Raw genomic sequence first — 21,482 nt, 5'->3', positions numbered from 1 at the left:
GAACGGGGACGAGACCGTGTCCCTTTGTACACGCGAAAGGGCAGAAATTCTCCGCTGCAATTTGCTTTTTTTATTACGAATTACGTTTTATACGTGTGCAGACAGGTCCAGGTAAAAGGAGGCGCGATTTCGAAAGGCAAAGCAAAATCGTACGAGCATCGCGAAAGTTGATTAAATGGCTGCTCGTTTTTAGCCGAGGAGGATACGAAGTTAGCCTGGTCGCAGTATATTGCAAAGAAGAATAAAAAAGGAAAGAGAAAGAAAAAAATACGTGGCTCTGAATTAAAAATTCATTACCGTACGAAGGATAGAGGAAACGTGTTCCGACCATATGAAGGATCGTACAAAGCTATCGAATTTCCAAATAATACTTTTAATTGAACGACACTTTGAACACTTCCCGCGCTTCTATAAGTACACACTGAATTTTCGAAAATTTCTCAGATATCCAAAGACAGTCGTTTTTAATATAAATGGAGAATCTAAGCTGAACTAGAAAATGTAATTACAGTTTGACGGAATCGTTTCGAAACTACCGTTTCAGCTTCTACGAGGAAGAAGCTTGGGTATTTTCAAATAATTTTTAATATTATTAATATTTAATATTAATTACGCAGCTTTACGTCTCTTTTTCTCTCTTTCTCTGTAGGATCATGGATCATAATTATAAAATAATTTTTATATTATTGGAATATGACTCGTAAGACTTATAAAATTTATTTGTGAATCGAACGAGGATAAAAATCCTTTGAAAATACGTTCTACGTTTTCACGAGGATGCAATTTTTGAAAATTTGCGTATAAATAATATGTACGTGTTTTTAATACGAATTCGAAATATAACCGGGTTGATAGAAGAATATCGTTGTAATCAGACACGGACAGAATTGCTGGGAATTAAATCACGTCAGGTTTTTATTATCGTTTGACGCGTTATTTCATGAACATAATGCACCGATTTGTGTATTATTTTATTTGGTTAAAATCGACGGAACGTAACAAAGAACGGCAACGATTATTAATTCGTGTTTGTTAACGATGCCGAAGCAATGAAATTACTTCAGTTATACGGTTACCTAACGTGAATTAAATTCATTTAATACGAAATAAACGAGACCAGAACGAAATCTATCTGCAGAGTCCAGAGAAACGAAACATATTGCCATTTACATATCGTTCGAATAAAGTTTACCGCGCCGTGTATAAATTTCAATATGCAAAAATGGCCAAACCAACTCGTATTATCTTTCTTTTGCAATTTATTCAGGGTGTTCGGGATTACGGGCCGTACAGTGATTCCAGAACCACGTAAATTTACCAGAAGGTTCGTGTTCTTTTTGACAAATGGCAAGAAGTTTAATTTTTCCAGGATAATATTTTAATAATAAAACGTACACGACATCGACATACGTGGCATTAGTAAAGAGAATAATTATACATCAAGTGGACGTAATAATAAGTTTTGTAAAATTGATATTACATTTAGGAGATGTATTTGAATATTTTAGATCAATTATCGCACTGAATTAATTTCCCTTGATTCGATATCAAGCTTTTGAAAGCGGAATGAAAATTTTAATATTATTATTGGTCATTAATTTCGTGATAATGTTGTATGCGATATAATGTGTAATTAATATTAATATAAGGTAATAATTATCAGTGATGTTTATGAAATACGCACTTTAAAGATTGCTATAACGATCATGTAAATTTATTGAAAAATAATTAGGATCGAAATAATGTATTGACGCAACTTTGATATTAATGGGCCAGTGTCACCTGAGATTAGTCATCGTTAAAACTCTCACTGATTCGATGATGCAATTTCATGCAGTCGACGAACATAGAAAGTCTTTTGCATCGTTAAATGAACATCAGAATATGAAAATGACAGTCGCGGTGATTAATGAATTTTTTATACATTCGTCAAAACGAGACACTGAAATATTATTTCTTAAGTATGTAAAAATTTCTTTGCTTCATAAAGTACTATAAATATCCCTGAAATTGAAACGATAAAGCACGGACATAATTTCGAAATAGTATCCATGTTGAATATTTCTCATCCTTTCAAAAACGTTTAATTAGGAAATATGTCCGAACAGTGGTCGTACGGTTAATTTTCTAAATTTAGGTTAAAAAAAGCTTCGAATTCAACGAGATCTAAATGAATGTTTTAAAAGCGTAGTTGTTACAATTTCGTTTCATTCCATTTTTTTTATTTTTCCGAAAGCTCAAGAGACCATAGTTTTCACGCTAGAACATTCCGATAGGAACAAATAGCGTTCAATAACTCTTCGTTAATCAAGTTTCCATTTTCGAAGCGAAGCTTTACGCAGCTTTACGTCTCTTTTTCTCTCTTTCTCTGTAGGATCATGGATCATGTTTGCATAAAGTACGCGGTAAGAAACAGCGAAACAATCGTTCTTGTTCTTTGCAATCTGCAAAGTTATAAAGTTCTTTAGTTATAAGTTTAATAAAATCGTTAATCGGTAGTATACGGGTAATTTAATGAAAATTGAATGAAAAATTCCTTATTTATGCAAATGTATTTCATATATCGAGGATTCATAACAACTAGATCGTAATAGAAACGGATTGACTGATAAAATAATGGCACTGAACGCAAATACGTACTAAAACATTCGTATTTTTAACAGAATAAATATAACACACCAAGCAATTACGTTTAGTGTCGATAGTAGAGTGGCAAATATTTAACACGAAAATCATTCGATCGTGAACTACTCAGAATTTAAATAAATATTCCAACGAATTCCCGGTTGTTTGCACAAGTCTGACGCTTTTCACCCTGCGTAGCTGTAAAGTAAATAAAACACATTTTATTTTCGTGTTTTATTTGAAAAAGTTTTGTCCCACCATATTTTTAAACACGATCAATTTTATCTTCAAAACACGAATTTTGGAAATATTAGAAGTTCAAATATATTCCATTCTTCGCTATTAAAAGGTAGTCGTAATAATCCTTTTGACGAATGAAACTTTTAAAACTAAAAATAATCTGCTCTTTTTTATCCCTACTTTATTTAATACAAATTTAGAAATGGCGTGAAACAAGCGTAAAAAATCATTTGAGAAGGAAACTAAAACAAAAAAAAAAAAAAAAGAAAGGATTACGTACGTGACCTCTGAAACAAAAAACGAAAAACCTGAACGCGACACGTATAGCCATATATACCAATATCCCTCAAAGTTGGAATTGTATCGTTCGTTTTCATTTCTGTATCTACCTATGCCATCGAATCTTTAAAAAAGTGTTTTTTTCGAAATAGTCATGTCCGGTGTGAAGAACTAGCCTACAAAAAAAAAAAAAAAAAGGATAAAGAATCACCGCGTTACCAGAAATTGTTCGTATATAAAATACTCGTGGAAAGAAGGAAATTGACAATAAAAAGCGTCGCGAAGTCTCAGCGAAAACATTCACGCTCGTTAACTCCATTATTCGAAAGAAGGGACACAAGTGGCCATCTCTTGTTCGCCCCGGAACCTGGAAGCGAAAGGGAGGAAGGAAACTTTTAGCACGCGTGTAAAAAGAACAATATTGACCCTCGTTTCGCGAACTTTCCTCAAATTAGGGAGCAGAAACGGAAACAGAAGAGAAACACAGGGTACAAAGAGGAGGCTTAAGGCACGAGCTACGAATAAAGAGACGAGTCACTCGTCTCTCTCTTTTCCTATCCGGAGTAAAAGAAAAGTCTCGATTTACTTTCATCCTCTGTCTCGACTACTGTCGGAGCTGTTGCACGCGCGTTTTAGCGCTTCCCTCTCGAACGTTCCCGATTGTTTTTCCAATCTGCCTTACACCGAGTTTCATGCAGATTCGAAATCTTTCGTTTCGCTTTGTTTTTTCTTTCCTACGCTTGTCTCTTCCCACGACTTTCTTTGCCCTTTCTTTCTCTTCCCGTGCTCAGCCTGCCGAAGGCAGCATCGACTTATTTTCTTAGCGACTCGGACCGCTCCGTTCGATTGCCCCGCGTTCCGTTGTTGCGAGAATGTCTCGCGTTTCCAACCGACAGGATTTCAAGTTTGAGAAACTCGCAATTGGACCGCGAACGTTTCATTTCGGGAGCTGGATACGCTTCTGCAGCAACGTTGCTGGAGTTTTTTTTTCTTCTTCTTTTTAAGAAATAGCTGTCTGACACGGAGAAAGTACGTTTAGAGAGGGGAAATGGTTGATGTAGAAGGAAAACGTAGAAGAATATTTTGTGGTTATTGTTATCTTGTCATGTTTGACTTACGGTCGTTTTATATTTCTGACGGTAGATTTTCAATTTCTCTTCTGACCACTTAACCTTTTACGCTGGTGTCGTAACGCGAACCATAACTTCATTCACGCCAGTACGACGACACAGTTAATTTGCATCACAACCGAAAGCGCGCAACTTCATTGCGAGTGCAATTTGCATCTCTACATGTCGTAATAACCGTTGGTGTGAAAATTATTATTCAGTTTTGTCTCTATCGATAAAAGATGGGAAGGAATAGGACGTTACCTTTGAAGAAGTAAAACTTTCAAAGCGAAAGTTTCTCTGTAAGAATATATAGCAGCTTTTCCATACGTATCAAAAACTTCTTAGAGCGTAGAGGCTTGGAAAGAGTAGCACACGGCATACCATCGAACAAATTTCGAGATCCAACTTCCCTCTCCGACTTACTCGGCAACGAAACTACCTGTAAATTCGAAAATATCTCGATTCCTGGCATTCGCTCCGATATCGATACCAGCTAGAATCGAGAACATTGTGGCGTTTCGAAATGGAAGCTCTCGAAGGCGGCAAGTGTGTCTGTCCATTACAGCGTGGCTTTAACAAGGGTTGAAAATCCCTTGTTGAAAGTGGAAGGCGAATAAACAGGGACACGCGACCGAGATGTTATCCTGGGTGTGGCGGCGCAAAGTAACCTAGCGAAACATGGAAGGGACTGCGGCAATAAAAGGAATAGAAAGGAGCGAAATAGAATAAAAAGCTGGAAATACAAACTTTCGAAAATGTAATCTCACGCTTGCCGTTCTGGAAATTCACCGGTGAAAATCCTTTTCTTCGCGTGACTGGTTCACCAGCCAGGAACCGGTTGTCGGTGTTTACAAGGAAACGCGGTTAACAGGATCGATTCGGTGCAGTTCCTAAAGTTGCGGCTCGCCAGGAGGTGTGTACACGGATCTATGCGAAATGGTGGAGAGAAATGCTGACAATTGTCGTGAAATACAGGCTTATGGAAATAGAGATTGGTAGAACTGATTATTTTGTTGCGAGGGTGAGAAGCGACCTAATTTCACACATTCGGTTCGCCGAAGATTTTAGGTGACTATACTCCTCGTCGAATTCTTAATCTCAGATATTTATTGAATGACAATGCAATAGAATTTGAACTTTGAATTTTCGAAGCATCGAGCTTTCGAACGTTGAAAATAATTCGATATTATTTCGATCGATAATACGATTTTGAAATCGAGCAATTTTGTAAATCTCGATATAAGGTTTTGCGAGTAGGATAACAGGCTGATTAGAGTCTAATGCTCTGAAAATGAAATATGATATTTAATACGGTACGATAATACGTAGCACGGTCGTTTGAAATAGGTAATTTCGATTCTGTTGCTATAGGATATTTAATAAATGAATAGTTATGTGATTGAAAATTAACCTACGAGTAACTTTATCACATAATCGCGTACATTTCAATTTACACGCGATTAACTCCAAGCACAAAAACAGAGCAGTCAACGTTACCTCCATTACAAATAATTAATTGCTATCACTCCCATGTATCCCCCGTTACATACGCGTAAATTATTATAATCGTGCCGTTTACAATTAACTTAATAACAAAATGCGATAATAATATTCACATGCCGTTAATTTTAGGCTTAACCGATTAAATATCGCGCTATAAATCTATTGCAATTGTCGAGTGTTCAGATGTAAAGTGTTAAAATTTCACAGGAATCTGAAATTTTTAAAATTGTCTTCCAAAAATTCAAATTCCATAGATTAAGATTCTTACAAACTCTCCTAGACTCGAAATCGCATAAATTCACGAAGATCTTTCAGTTTCTTGTAGAAAAACCTAAGGTTCTAAAAAAAAAAAAAAAAAAAGACAAGAATTCCCATCCAAGATTTTCCAAACTGGTATACTTCGAAAAGATCTGTATTTCTTGAAACTAAGCCAATATCGACCACAAACTGTATCGAACGACGATAAACGTTTCGTCCTCAGCATCGCTAGCGCGTTTATTCGGTTCGTTTGGTCAAAATTCCATCGATAAAGCTCAATTTATGAAGAATCGGCCAAGTATCCAACGTATATAGCCGCGAACACAATGGCAGCCGATCGAAGTGCAAACGATTGGTCTCCAACCGTGGGATTATTATATTGTCAACAATCGGACGGAACGATTTCTCGTCGCAAGCCACCTCGTTCCTTCGTCCACGGCTGGCGACACCCCCATTTTCCGGTAAAATGGAGGGAACCGTTGTGTCTGGAGTAGCCACACGTGTCTGCCAGGGAGGGAAAAGTGTCTGTTAGAACGAACGAACGACTGCCAGAAACGTACGTGGCGAAGTGGTTCGTTCGGTTTTTAGTGGCCGTTACCATCGACGACACTTCACGCGTCTGAGAAAGAAAGAGAGGAAGGGTTTTTCCACGTGGACGGCTCGAGGAAAATCCTCGATCGATGTAACTGGATAGAAATTGTTTTCTTTTGACTGGCTGGAAATACACCGTGGATAATGGTCCCTCGGTACGTGGCGTTTCCTGAGTTTTCTGAAGTTCGTGAAGTCTCTGGGTTTGCGATAGAAGAGGATGTTGATGTGTGTTTGTGAAAGAAAGGGAGTAAGTGAATTTCCACTGTGTGTATGCATCTCGTGTGTTTTGGACGCCGTTAAAGGAATATAGTTGGAAAAGACTTTGTTCTGAGATAGAGTAATATATGTGTAATGAAGATTACAACTTAATATCGTGAGATGTTCTAAATTGCCTACTATAAATCTAATGGTAATACCACAGTCTGATGTAAACCAACATCGTTGATACGTCAGGAATTACCTGCCTTGCATCACGCACAAGTTCCATTATGATACATTTACTCGAAAATAGTTAACGTTGCCACTTAATCATCTTTTACTGAACCTTCGAAATCTAAATGTAACAATCTACTACTGAGATACGTGGTAGCAATATCTTTAATTCTACTCGAACGTACTGGGTATGGGGAGAACGTACGAGGAAAAGTGATATATTAACATACTTAAATTTGACTAATTTCGGGCCGAACACGAGTAAATATAGAATAAATGCTTTTCGCAAGATGCTTTATCTAGCAAAATAAATTTGAAAACGTATCACGCGCGTCTAAATTCAAGATTTATTTTTACACGTACAACTTACTTAGCCAAGTTTAAACATACTTGATAAATTTTCAAACTCTATTTCCTCAGAAATTTTCCATTTATTTTTTCATCTACGATCGCTCTGTACGCAACTGTACTATCAGTTACGTATCACCTTCTACAAACGAATATAGCGTACAAATACTTTCTGTAGCCACTGTATGCAATTGCACGCTGTATAGCTGTAGATTTTTTTCTATAAAAAGCTTCTGCCAATTTCCTGTTCTTCGTCATATTTCCATCTCCAAAGGAATTCGCTGTACATATTCTACCAGTAAAGCAGCAACAATCACGCCTAGAATTCCAGAAACATATTCAACCTGTCTTCGTTCACCCGGTCATCCAGATACATCGAGAAGACGCCCATTGCCTTTTCGCAAATCCTTGGAACCGCATCGAACGTGCACACGCATATAGTCGCGGCTCGAAGCGAGCTTTCTTGCGAAGCTTTTCGCTTCGAGGATCTTTCCTTTTCACCGCTCCTCTCAGACCTCACTTTCATCGTCCCGTCGTGTGTAACTATCTCGAATTCTGCGCTCGATCCCCCGATACGATATAGTCGGTCGACGACTACGACGACTTCAGACAATTTCTGAGATTGCGTGCACCGCGAAAGTTTTCCCGGCGAGCCGCAAACACGGCCGCTTATCGCGAACAATTCTGATTCGTGTCGCGATATGCGTCTCCCTGTCTCTCAGCAGGGCTGCGTAACCGCGGCAGAGAGTTTGAAAACAGAGAAAGGAAATGATTACTCCGCGCCGAAATTGCTCTTCAGGCCAGTATCTCGTCGACGATTCTTTGGAAAGTAATCGATTTACAACATAGAATAATATCGTCGCGATTGGAAAATTTGTACAAGGAAAGGGAATTTCATTAACATTGCCAACGTCTATTTTTTATTTGCAACAAGTCGTGATTCTCGTTCGCTTTACGGATACTTACTTTCTGTGATCCATTAATTAATATGTTGATGTTATTTCAATAAGCAGATAAATCTTTCCATTAGAAGAATCTAGCCATTCTTGCCTTTCTTCTTTTTCAGTAGAAGAAGTTACGATCTATCAGATGTTTAATTATAATTCCTGATTTTAATAACGAGCGATTAACAAATCGAATGAGGTTCAATACCAGAACTACCAAAGCAACTTTTTTTCAAAATTTTTGGTATTAATTTTCGATGTTAAGATTATTTACGTGTAAGAATTCACAAACACAGTATCGACGTTAAATACGGAGGAGCCATCAGTCGGATATAATGCTCGATTAAAGAGGATCTATTCCTCCTTGTCGTATAACGCGAAATCGTGTAAGCTCATTGTAACCATGTTCTCCTATGTCTCATAGACGGTTAAAGTAGGTCAGGCTGCTATTCTAATATTTCACATGCGAACGCTAAATCACGTATCGATTAGAGGGATCCGCTGAAGGCAGAGCACGCTTTTCTATCGTCCCGTTCTAATTAAACGTCGCATGCTGTTATGTTCAACACGCGAAATACAATGTGTTCCATTTGCACGAAATACGATGAAATTCGTCGATACTACGTAATTTTTCTATTACGTACATTTGCTTGTGTAAAGAACGACGAGAAGAAGGAATGCAAGATAAAAGGACTAATGCGAGTGTTAAAGTTTATACGAAAGATCAAAACATTCGCGTGCCATGTCAAAATGAAAGCCAAATTGTCGTCATTCGTACGTGATCATTCAAACTAATTAAATTCCTCGGGGAAATGTCATGGATTTCAATAAAACGACCACATTTCACAGCACAAAGGAATATACTATTATGATTAATTATGATATCCGTCCATTTTCACGATCGATCATTTTCACGATATTTCGGTGATCGAAGAAATATTATATATTTAAATAAATATTCCAAATAGATATCCTAAAATTATAAAATCAATATATCGTAACAAACAAATCTCGTTATACTTTATCGATAAATAATATTTTGATAAACAAAACATTGTTTTCCATGAAACTTTCATTCTTCGTTTCTTTGAAATCCTCTCGGAACTCGTCCGATGGTCTTGCAAGACACTTCAAGAACGATCTGGATCCTGATCGTAAAATTATCGCACGATTGCGCCCGCGACACGCATCTGATACGCATTAAACTTGCAAAACCTTGTTAACACGACACTGTATTCGTAGGTGCATCAGGATTCGCGCGCATCCGCTCGTGGGACGCGAGTTGCGTCGTCGCCGAGAAATTCGTAATTCAGTCGTGTGATCACCCGGGCTTGTTTAATTGAAATACGCCAACAAAATTGCCCGTCTCTCGGGCACCCTATGAAGCGGAATTTAATCTCATTGCTGACGCGACTAGTCGCGTATTATCCGCGTAACGAGCCGCGGAATGAAACAATTTCGTTCCACCAAGGTGGAATCGCCTGGGGCTTACACGCCCTTCCGCTGGATTTCGTTTAGGTTTAGACGAGCCTTCGAGCATATTATCGTCTTCTATCGCTTCCAATATTCGATATTAATGGACGAATGGATGGAATAAGTCAGAAGTCTATTTATGATTAAATCGAATCGAATGACTTGGAACACTGATCGATCAACGATCGTATTAGGATGCAATCGGATGATTCCAAATGGAATTCGCGAACGAATTTCTATTTCTATTTAGGAACGAAGATCTATTTAGAAACCCCGTTGCTAGCTTATGTAGAAAATGGAAAATAATTACGTAATAGAAACTTGAATCGACGTGGTTAGCTGTTGAAAACTTAAACGATGGTAATTATTTAATAATACTAAAGTAGAGTAAAAAGTAAATATATAGATTAAAATAATACTGAATAATTAATCGAATCGGAGAATAATTAATTTCTGAGCTATCCAGTCGGAAAATTAACCTACTCCGTCAGCCACAAGTATTAAGATATCAATTCAATCCACTCATTGAAAAATTCTATCAATCTTTATCTAGTTTAATATCTTAATTGTGTTAACGAAATAATACATTTATGATAAAGTACATAGAAATTAAAAGGATGTATACTAAACGTTGGTAAATATTCTGATAGCTTTCCGTCAATAATATGTAGAAGAATGTCGTAACACTGTTGTAATTTTTTCGTGCGAGGGAATCGTTTGAAGAGCGTTTTCAAGCTTTGTTGTTGATTAATTAAATTCGTTAAGCTGAATTGGTATACTCTCAAACGCCTGTTGCCATAGTATAATCAAAAGTTTCACCGCAAACGAAATTTCCTTGGATGATTTACTTTGGTTAATGAAATCCCGGCCGGGTGATGTATTACTCAATTACTTCGAGTAAGTTAATTTATGGGTGTATCTCCTTCCACACGTTGCTTTACTACACCGCAAATATGTCTTTAGTAAATATTTCGTGGCGTTCACGGTTTTGTCGTCGTAAATCTTCTTCGATGCGAGACGTTCTATTAAGTCTTTCTAATCTGTCGTCGATCCTATCTCGTCCCTTCGCGAGCCTCGAAAATACAAATTGCTGATTTTTGCGTTAATTAAGGTCGAAAGTTCGTAAGGAAGCAAGTTTCTCCATCAGCCAGATTTTAACTGAATTAATAAAAGTTTCAACGTGAGACGACTGATTAATCGAGTTTGTACTTCTTATCGTGTTCCACTGCGTAACCCTGTTTCGAGGATACTTTATCAATCCCTTGAAACTTGCTATTTTAACGACGCGTCACTGTTAAATCGCTTATCGAATTTGCAGAAAGTACGAAGTGAGAAATCATTGAAATACACATTAAAATTGGATTTCACCTTGTCGGTAAATTATCTTCCAATTAAATGTTAAAACATAAATAGTTGTTCAGGTCGATGAGATTTGCTCATTCGCGGTGTTTAATTGAAACAGCGGAAATAATTTTTTAATTATCAATACAATCTCCTTTCCGAACGATATTTTATTCGTATTGCATCGTGAGTAAAGAAAAATTTGTTAAACGATCTAATTTTCAAATAGAGATACGTATCTTTCACTTTCTCCGATTTAATCAAGATTGTTCATTGCATTATTCTATTTTACACATAGCGAGAGAACGCGAACAATTGCGTGATCGAACGTCTCGTTAAGATTTCCCACGTTAAATGAAGGCAGGCTAACGAAAGGCCGATAATTGTAGAGGGAATCGATTACTAAATAACACAGGAAAACAGGAAGTTGAACAAAATACCCAGTTCTTTCTCGGAATCGTGTTTTATTCTTTGCTAGACAATTTTATTTGCCAAACATGTTTCCTATTCCGTTACCGCCGCCTTCGTTTCCTCTTTAAGACGTCTGACCTAATACGTTCCTATTTCACTGCACGCAGAGAAATCGATATTTCACACTAGCTTTACCGAATAATAATTGTGGAATTAATATTTCGTCTGAATAATCCGGAACCATTTATAACAAAGATTCACGTTTAAACTGTATTTCAGATCGAACCTAAATCTTCCGAATATTCCACTAATTAATTGTTGTTTTATGTTTCAGGTGAAACTATGCGGTGATATCCGAAGGAATCCAACCAGAGAACATACATATCAGCTCATATCGTCTCTATCGAACGACCACAAACATCGACCAAACTAACAAAGCATATCAAAGCAATATGGAGGCTCAGCGATGTTTCTGCCTCGTTCAAGGCATATCAAATGTCGATGGAGCGTGATCGACGAAACTCTTCGTCATATTCTGTCTTAATTAAACCTTCCTATAAACCTTACACCGAGTTAACAAACAATTAAACCGACCTGTCGGAAGAAACCACCCCTTCTCTTCGTAACCAAGAAAACTTGGAAGAAAACAAGATAGAACAGAGTGAGAGGATGTTGCTGAGGTAACGCGACCTCTCGAGCCGGCTGAACAGCGATCTTTAATCGAACCGTGCTCGAACAACGAAGGTATAGCAGGTGAAGAAGAGCTGTGGATAGAGCTAAACAGGCCCAGGTCCATAAGCTGAGAGTCAAGCATGGGTTTCCCCAGGAGGAGATCACTGTGGTTGAAAGTGGCCATTCTAGCCACGGCGGTCTGGGTTACCGTGTGCTTCCTCCTGTACACGGAGGACCGTGCCAACGCAGCTGTACAAGGCTTGGCACCGTCCGGCGTCGCGGCGCCTCAAATGGCCAATGGTTTCGTACCGGCAGCAGCGGCTCTCAGGAAAGAGACGCCGTTCAACGCGCAGCCCAAGGCAAAAGTTCAAGCCGGCCCGGAGCAAGGTAATTAATCGCTTGTTTATGCAAAGATGGGATGGAAGAGATTTATTATTATTATTAAAAGAGATCAGGGAAAAATAAAGAGTTTAATGGAGTGGAACGTAGGTCAGGGTTTGGTTTAGGAGAGGAATGCTTGGCGAGGAATTTCAAACCTTCAGATTCCTGTTGAGTGTTATAACGCCATATACGCGCATCCCCTGGTGACACTACACCTCGGTCACCTTCCAAGACTACAATACGCAATGTAAAGAAAGATACAAGGTATTAAGGATACTGAAATAGCGCATTTTTGGCTGAATCTCAATCGTACCTCGGAGAATCTCAGTCATACCTCGGAGAATTCCGATCGTACCTCAGTAGAAATCCAATCGTACCTCGGAAGGGTCCAGTTAAATCGCTGTCTCTCTGTAAATCTCTTCACGCGTCGCGAAACCGTTTAAGTATCGTCATACTCGTCGTAAGATAACGTCATACACATACCACTAGTGCGTAAATGTCTATCGGTTCTATATCCTTTAATTGCGCATCACGATGATGAACAAAATTGGCTATAATTCTTGACCGAACGCGCACCCTTTCGCTCGATGCTACAGTTCCTTCGTCAATTCTTCGTTTTCAATGTCTAACATCGTTTATTCCTCTGCTATTACGAACCTTCTCTTCATCTTCGTATAGTCTTGGCAATGCGTAGCATTCCAAACTCGTACACGCATAATTCCTGTTCCTGTCGTTTCTCAAACCTTCTCTTCGCAATTTCTCTCCTTTCCCCCCGCCTTTCTTCTTTTAATCATATTTAAACATACTTATTTTCTTCCTAGACACCTCCTATCTTCTATCGAATCTTCCACCCACCGTCATCCGTACCAAACTCTATCTGGCTAGTATTATCTCCTTGCGTCGTGAAATTATCGTCGCAAATATAACTCAAGGATAAAAAGAGCTGTATCTTTTCTGGGTCCCTTGGCGGCATTCAGTCGGAACAAAGAACGGCCGACGTACAAAAGGTTGCAACCGGAATTTCGAAAGAGAGCCGAAGGAAAAGATGGGAGGGAGGTTGATGCACGAGGGTAGTTTCACTGCGGCGAAGTTCGTAGCGGCCTGCACGCTGCTCTAAAGCAATTTGTCGTGCTCTTTATTGCCGCATCGCGCACACCGGGGCCTGGCTCGCTCGGCCAGGATGAAATTATTTCCAGGCAAGGCGGCGCGAGGAGAAACTGGGTGAACTCTCGAGCCCCGTACTGCCGCCATTTTACCGATGCCCTGGCTGCCAATATGACGCAGAAAAATAAAAGTCGAGTTTGTGCCGGAAAGCTCTTAGGGAAAGAGACAGCCACGGACTCGAGATACGTTCTGAAAATTCAATTCACACCGTCTTCCGTTTTTTACCCTCGTCTCTGCATCGACCACCCCCTTTGCTCTCGTTTTTGTATTTCCTTCGTTTGCCGTGTGTCGCTGCTCGCGCGAACTGGAAATTGCGCTTGGGCGATGATTTCGTTTCGGAATCGATGGGTGAACGAGCCAAGCTAGTACTGGGATAAGTATCAACTACATTTTTTTTTCTTTTTTAAGGAATAAATTTGTTTATATATTTAAGGTTGTTAAGGGTTGTTTCATTGTATCGTAGTTTTATTGGTTGCGTTTTTCGTATATCGATTGTCTTTGATTATTTTCATTGGCATCGACCGTCTCTTTGAAGATATTAATGAATCAGGTAATTGTATATCATCGTATTGTATTAAATAACAGATACGTTGCGATACGTGTGATTTTCTAGTGTAAAATTTGGATTTCAATGTGCAAGGAAAGTTTAAGTAATTTGCCTCATTAATTGACTAGCGACACTTTCCCCACATCGAGGTAGAAATTTCATGCCGAGAACGCTGTCTGAAATGGACGAATTAATTTATCTTGTTAATGAGCTACAGACAAGTTTCGGAATTATTACTACTCGCAGAGTTATTAGACTCATTTAGAACACGAATCTGCAAGAGCTGGTATTACAATTTCACACGAAAGCCACGCAGAACAAATCAGTATTAATTTCAAAATTTGTAAGACAAAACTTCCTCTTCTACGCTTATGGGAGCTAAAAATCTTCCGAAGGAAATAGGTCGTAGGAATTTTTAGAAAATTGTTAAAAGTACAAACCTTTGTTTCGAACCTGCAGTTCGTTCTCATCTCGCTAACAGGAAAAAGTTATTTGCTGAATTATTATTTTACCGTGTTTTCTTTGTTTTTCAGGCGGCGGTGTGCTTGTTGCTCCCCGGGAACAAGATCCGAGCGCGCCTGGAGAGATGGGAAGACCCGTAATTTTGCCAACGAATTTGACTGCCGAAACTAAAAAGCTCGTCGACGACGGGTGGCTAAACAACGCGTTCAATCAGTACGTTAGCGACCTGATTTCCGTTCATAGAACACTGCCTGACCCCCGGGATCCATGGTGAGTCGAACCATTCTGCATGTTAATTTTCTTCCAACCTTTGCAATATTTTTTGCAACGTGTATTCCATACGTTTGTTACAACATAAAAAATATTGGAAATTACAGAAAGAAGCGATACCGTGTTTTAGTATATTTCCGAGGATCGTACTACAATATATTTTACTATCCTCGAGTGAAATTTATTAAGATTGAATTTTTTATGGTGATTTTTAATACTGCGTGTCTTCGTGATATAGAGCAGAATACATGGTAAGGAAAAAGTTATTCTGTAAATTTCGTGGATTTATAGGAATAATATTTTGTAATGGCTCATAAAGTTTGCGACGGTGTACATCCAATAAATGCAAGTAACTCGACGATAACATTTTATTGAAATTAGTCGCATCACATGTTAATAAACTGATAAGGAGATATGTATTTACCAAAAAGGATCTCTTTTATGTTTGTTCGTAAGGGTATGAAAAAGATGTAGGATGTTAATTTGTATTTGAGAAACGAAGGCTCTTTGAAGATTTAGTTAGATTTTGGTTAGGTAAGGTTTAGCATTTTTAATTCTGGAACGAAACGTCCTTGTGACATCTTAGTGAAGATCTTTTGGAGTCTTCGCTTCTTACGCTCTCGTTTCTTAAAAGAATTTTCTTTATAGAAAGAATCTCGTCCCATTTAAGAACTTCGTCTTCTGACAATAACAAACAATAACAGAATTGATCCGCTTAGAAGATAATATCGGAGATACTATAAATATCGAGCTCTAAGACTCCACGTGATCTCGGAAATACGTTCATAATTGCCGCAAACAACACAATTTTTTCATAACATTAATTTCACCGCGTGGACTCATTTTTCCATTTCTCAATTCACTAACGACAAGCGTATAATCAGTTGGATGTAGGATGATATAAATTCCGAAATTAAATAACAAATTACATCTGATAGAACCTCGAGGAAAATAATCCGATAATGGAATTAACTTCAACGACGTATTATTGTTGAATTCTTGGCGGACAAGTCGGACCAACAGAGTTTTCGTTTCCTTAATATTTCAACGGATCTTAAAATTACAGTCGTGTCCCAAAGGGAGCGCGGTGCCAGTCGAGGGAATCTCGGAAAACACGAGATAATTTAGCGCGGACGAACGCAACGGGATTAAAGTTGTTCCTTCGTTATTATTTAATTAAATTAGCCAGCAATACGTTTTAGTTCGAGCTATGTCAGACATCGTATTTTACCATTGCGCAAACTTTTCTCCTACGCGACGGTCCGAATGAAATACGAAAAGGATTCTCCAAGGTTTTTCGGGAGTTGAATAACGTAATAAAAGGAAAGTACATGTACGTCGCGCCTTATTCGCGTCCCGAGGAAAAGAGGGTAGCCTTCTCCTGCCCATTTGTATGTTTCGAAACGTCCTCGTAACGAGACGTTATTGCAACTTCTTGTTAACAAATTGCGAGAATTACTTATTCGTTGGCGCGTGGAAAGCATTTTCAGAGACGCAGCTGAACGAACAACATAGATTGCAAGTTTAAGTGAATCGTAATTGTAATTTGCTGACTAATTTGTCGCATAGAAGCGCGTAATGAGACGATAACCGAGACGAATGATTATTTGCAGATTCAATTGAACGCGATCCTAAGCAAAATTTATTTTATTAGATGCTAAATTAATTTGTAAGACGAACCGCACAGTTTAAAAAGAGCCGAGTTTTTATTTCCAAAATTAGTATAAAACGCGTAAAAATCACTTATCTCCGCCTCTTCGATGTGAAAAAGTCACTGTAAAATACAATCTGATAGATAATAAACTAACACAAGAGCTATTAAATTATTCGAAAGACATCTTAGAAATTAAAAGAGAAAGAAATCCGAGAAAAGGAAATAAAAGATAGAGAAGGAAGATTTAGACGTTTATCTATAGCGAAACAGTTCCCATTCCATAATATCGAGGCGTCAATCGGCGAACAGGAAACGTCCTCGTGGTACGTGAGATCCGTACATCACAGTCGGAAAGGTATAGAATCGTCTATATCGAGATTTGACGAAACATCAAAAACCACCGGGCGATTTATCGCTTTCGAAGTGGATTCCACGAAGCGTCGTGTGGGATCGTTCTTCATAATTCCGCCATAAATCTCGTTGCTCGACCGGACGATTTATTTTGCAAAGCAGGGAGCCTACTGGGTACGTAGGTTTATCTGCGCGACGATCAGAACCGGTGGGGTCCCCTACCGAAATATGTTCCGCGGCGATCGTAAATTCTCGGTAAAAGTTGGGTGGCTCGTGGCGGTGCTCGCAGGCGGCGGCGAATTAACTCCATGAATATTAATTACAATTTACATGATATTAACCGACATTATCAGGACACGTGGGCGAAGTTCGCGAACGGCCATTGGCGCAGGACACCGCTGCCTCAAACTAAGCCAAACGGTTTCAAACAGAAGTAACGAAGAGAGTACGCTGCTGTCGGCGAACAGGTGGCCCTGATTTGCAGCCCGTTGCATACCGTTAAGCCAATCGACGGTCGCGCTAATGTTCCACCTCGATTAGCGAGTCGATGAAATTTTGACGAAGTCAAGTTTTTTGGATGGAGACAGTGAAGTGCTAGAACGTGGTTTTTGGAGTGTAATATGGGATGGGAAGTTGGAAGCGTGCGGTGAAACGAGGGTAGATACGGTGTTCTGTGTTTTATGAGACTGAGCGTTTGCGTGGGTTAGGGTACATAATGTAGCAAGGGATTTTCACAGCAACATTTTGCTTATTCTCTTTTTGGGTTAGGTCACGAAGGAAACGCGTTTTATTTCTAAACGAAGAATTTCGCGGTTTAAATGTTTCAAAGTTGCTAAATGAAAAAATTGAAAATTTGAGGATTCAGGGATTGTAAGATTCGAGTGACTGAAAATTAATAAATTTAGAGATTTGCGAGTCGGAAGATTAGAAAATTTGGAGGCGTGATAATTTAAAAATTTGCATGCTCCCCCTTATCACTCGTCGATACTTTCTACCTAGCGAAATGTATTCAACCTCGACCTCGATTAATGAACAAATTCACCTGAAAAGGTCCCGTTTCCGCGACCGCACGATTCGTGAATATTCAATCAGCTAGCTACCGACATATTCATTAAGTCACAGGAAGAGAAAGTTTATCTGTAACAGATCGTTTAATTGATTTCACGGCTCGGCTAAGGCTCAAAGACGAATCCCCGCTTCGTCACCGGGACACGGGTTTATCGCTGCTCCTCCAGCAACTCCCTCAATTATGCAAAACAAACTCGAAAGGGTCTTTTCGTAAATAAAACGTACGAGTGTTCGGAAAAGGAGCGGCGACGAAGCTTTAAAAATCGATACGAGTGACTTTCCATCGTGGAATAGTCAGTTTCCCGAGGAATCTTCGAATATTTGAAGAAAAGTGGAAAGGTGGAGAAATTGTTTTATTGGTGAGCTCGCGTCTACGATTTGTAGTTACTCGCATAACCGATCGAGCATCGTTAAGAGCAGAATAGCTCTTTCAGTTTCTTTCTGAGAAGTTAGAAGGATTAGTTTACTAGATAACGCGAGAGACCTTTTTAAAACTTTTTTACTCATCATTTTGCAACTTGTAACTTGTGAAAAGAACTCGAGCCGTTTATTTCAATTTTAAAAAAGATACTCTGTTTTAAAGAGTGTTTGATCACTTATGTAGACAACTGTATATGTCCATGGCGACATGAAATTAAATTAAAAATTAATAAAGCGGAATCGGTATGGTAATCGGAATAATACTTCATTTCCATAGTGTAACAAACAAATTCAATAAATTTAATAGCATAATTACGTTCATAATTAACGCAATAGTCAACTATGAAAGAAACGCCACATCGGAAATTTAAAATTTAAATCCAATAAACATTTCCACTGTGTGGGGACTTCGTTTATATAAATACAGAATGCAAGCATTCTTCGAACCAGTTACCGCAAAAACAAGTGGAGGAATTCACGCAGAAACGAACAACGGACAAAAACTCGAAACCGACATACCATAGTTAATTACGTGATATCTATACAAACTCGTTTCATGGCCGCGACTGTTTTGAATTTCAATATACGTTTCGACGTAGCGTGGAATAAACGCGAGTTCGTCTAGAAAATTGCGAATTTCCGTACCACTCGTTCCATCTTCTCGCGTCGTTCTTTCGTTCTGTATCTCTCTCTTTCTTTCTCTTTTCTCCTTCTTCTTTTTTTTTTTTTAATTTCAATTACATCGTGCCAAGGGAACAGCGGTTGCCGCAGTACAGTAGAAATATGCGAGGTGGCCAGAAAGAAACATGGAATTTTCTGCTGAAAAAGACCAAACCGCGAATCGTCACGAGAGGATGAGTTCAAATGAAATTACGATTTATTTCTTTTTATTTTCTTAACTCCTCTTTCTTTTCTTGGCCAATTAATATCGTTCGATCGACGCATAGAAAACGTAGATGTTCGTTGGTATTATTCGATTACAATAGAGTACAAGGCGCGAAACTTTCATTGAAATTGCACCGTGAAATAATTGACTCGAAGTCGTGCTTAATTTAATCAGACACTTTCTCGAGATCTTCTGCTAATTAATGCAATCATAATTGATAGGAGATAAGCGAAGTTTTTGCGGAGTGGGGGCTTTTACAAGATTAACCTTTTCTTTCAATGCCTAATAATGAAGAATTGAAATCTGTTTCGTGCTTCGCGTACACAGGGGCATCGTGTCCTTTTGCTTGTTTCAATTATACAGCATCGTGCGATTCTACGTCTTTGTCGTATTAGATTTCTCAAATTTTCCGAGGCGTAAAGAGAGAAGGAAGGTTTAGATATTGCGATTGTAAAAATAAAATTTTCATTGTATCTGTCTATCGTAAAACTCGAAGCTTTCAAACTTTTTCTGAATTTCTCCCTCGAAAGCTTAAACCTTCTTCAATCTTCAAATAGCCTTGCATCAGCATAAAAGTGTAATATTCACTACCCTTACGTTATAATCAAAGTTACGATTACATTCATCGTTTACGCGATGCGACAACCGAAAGCAATCTTCTTCACTCGAGTTTCATAACGTTTACCACTCTCGGAATTGTTTATTACTGCAGCCATGTGATAGGATCGCGTAGAGCTTGCCATGCAGACTTTCTCTCTTGAATGACAAGTTGCTCGTCCCATTACCAACATCTCTTTCCCTCTCTCTGCCTTCTTCTTTCTTTCTAAGGTCGACTCGCGCCTCTTTACCTTGCGACGTCGCAACGAGAAAAGAAAATTGGCAATGATACACGCGGATTTAGCCAGAGAGGGACTGAACGGAAAGAAAGAGATGGCTGACTCGGTTAACGAGAAGTTATGAACACGACTCGTCCAGCGGTAATTTCGCCATTGCTAAGAACAGTTTTTATTGTTCGTACCGTAATTCTCGAGTCTGTTACGCGAGGACCTATGTACTTCGTGTTCCACTGTTGCAAGTTATCGTTGCGAAGCGGTTGTTAGCGTTGTTTAATGCAGGCAGATGATCCTTCTTCTACTCTCCATTTTGCGACATTAAGCCAATAATTCCGTCAAGACACCAGCTTTATGCGCAATTTTCTGCTGCCCTGTTCGAGAGTCGCTTTCATTGCGGTTGTAAAAGTTTAAATGGATAAAAAGGGAACCGAGTTTGAGAGAAAAATGTAATATCCTTTACGTTTCGCGAATATAAAAAAAAATATTAAGAATATCAATTATGCGGATTAATGTATTCACGTAACAACTCGAGTAACATTGTTCGTTTCTCGCAAAACATCTTACTATAATACAAACGTCTTAATCTAAATTGTTCTCAGCTAGGGGAGAGTCTGTTCATTCGACGCATGCCCAGCGTTTAGAACATTGAAAGCCTTTGCGGCCTCTCTCTCGATCATTTTATTTTCCAGGAGTAACTTCAAAGTAACATTCATGTGGCTTCTGGCCACATTTCTCTTCTTTCTGCTTTGAAATTTTAGATATTTTCCTGCGGAAAAGCTAAGAGAAAAATTAAATGAACCTCTCCTAATTTAATTGCAGTTGTCGATAGATTGAACTCAAAGATAAAAATCTGTAATGATCTGTAATGATCGACGACTTTTATTAGTCGCTACTGGGCGACAAACACGTGGAAACGTTTCGGATTACAATATATACAATAATGTACGAAGGAAGTTGCAAAAGTGGATTGGTAATTACGCTTAATAGATTAGAATAGGCAATAGAGAAAAATCATTTCCTTATCCGAAAAACAAAATCTAGAAAAGAACTTTTTTCGTTCGGAATATCAACGTGTACGTTTTTACGTGCACGAAAACAATGGAATAAATAGCATGGTTTCGAAATATGTTACACAGAATTGTTATATTTGTTTGTTTATTCAAATAAAATACTAATATCTGGTTTAAAAAAGCAACAACAAATTTTGGTTGGCATTA

General features: G+C 38.5%; 1 protein-coding gene across 5 annotated transcripts in view; it reads left to right on the top strand.

Annotated features, from left to right (window-relative positions):
* Positions 1 to 21,482, top strand: part of LOC117216540 (putative polypeptide N-acetylgalactosaminyltransferase 9) — a 294,302-nt gene that overhangs the window by 193,855 nt on the left and 78,965 nt on the right. For all 5 annotated transcript variants that reach the window (XM_033463303.1, XM_033463300.1, XM_033463299.1 and 2 more), the window contains 2 exons: positions 11,892 to 12,616; positions 14,855 to 15,053. In XM_033463303.1, the coding sequence (XP_033319194.1) occupies positions 12,370 to 12,616; positions 14,855 to 15,053 (446 nt within the window). In that variant the 5' untranslated portion in view covers positions 11,892 to 12,369. The remainder of the gene's footprint in view (positions 1 to 11,891; positions 12,617 to 14,854; positions 15,054 to 21,482) is intronic.

Source organism: Bombus bifarius, unplaced genomic scaffold (assembly GCF_011952205.1).
Source record: "Bombus bifarius isolate JDL3187 unplaced genomic scaffold, Bbif_JDL3187 scf7180000010271, whole genome shotgun sequence".
Taxonomy (NCBI): Eukaryota; Metazoa; Arthropoda; class Insecta; order Hymenoptera; family Apidae; genus Bombus; species Bombus bifarius.
This window is presented reverse-complemented; position numbering and strand designations above follow the sequence as displayed.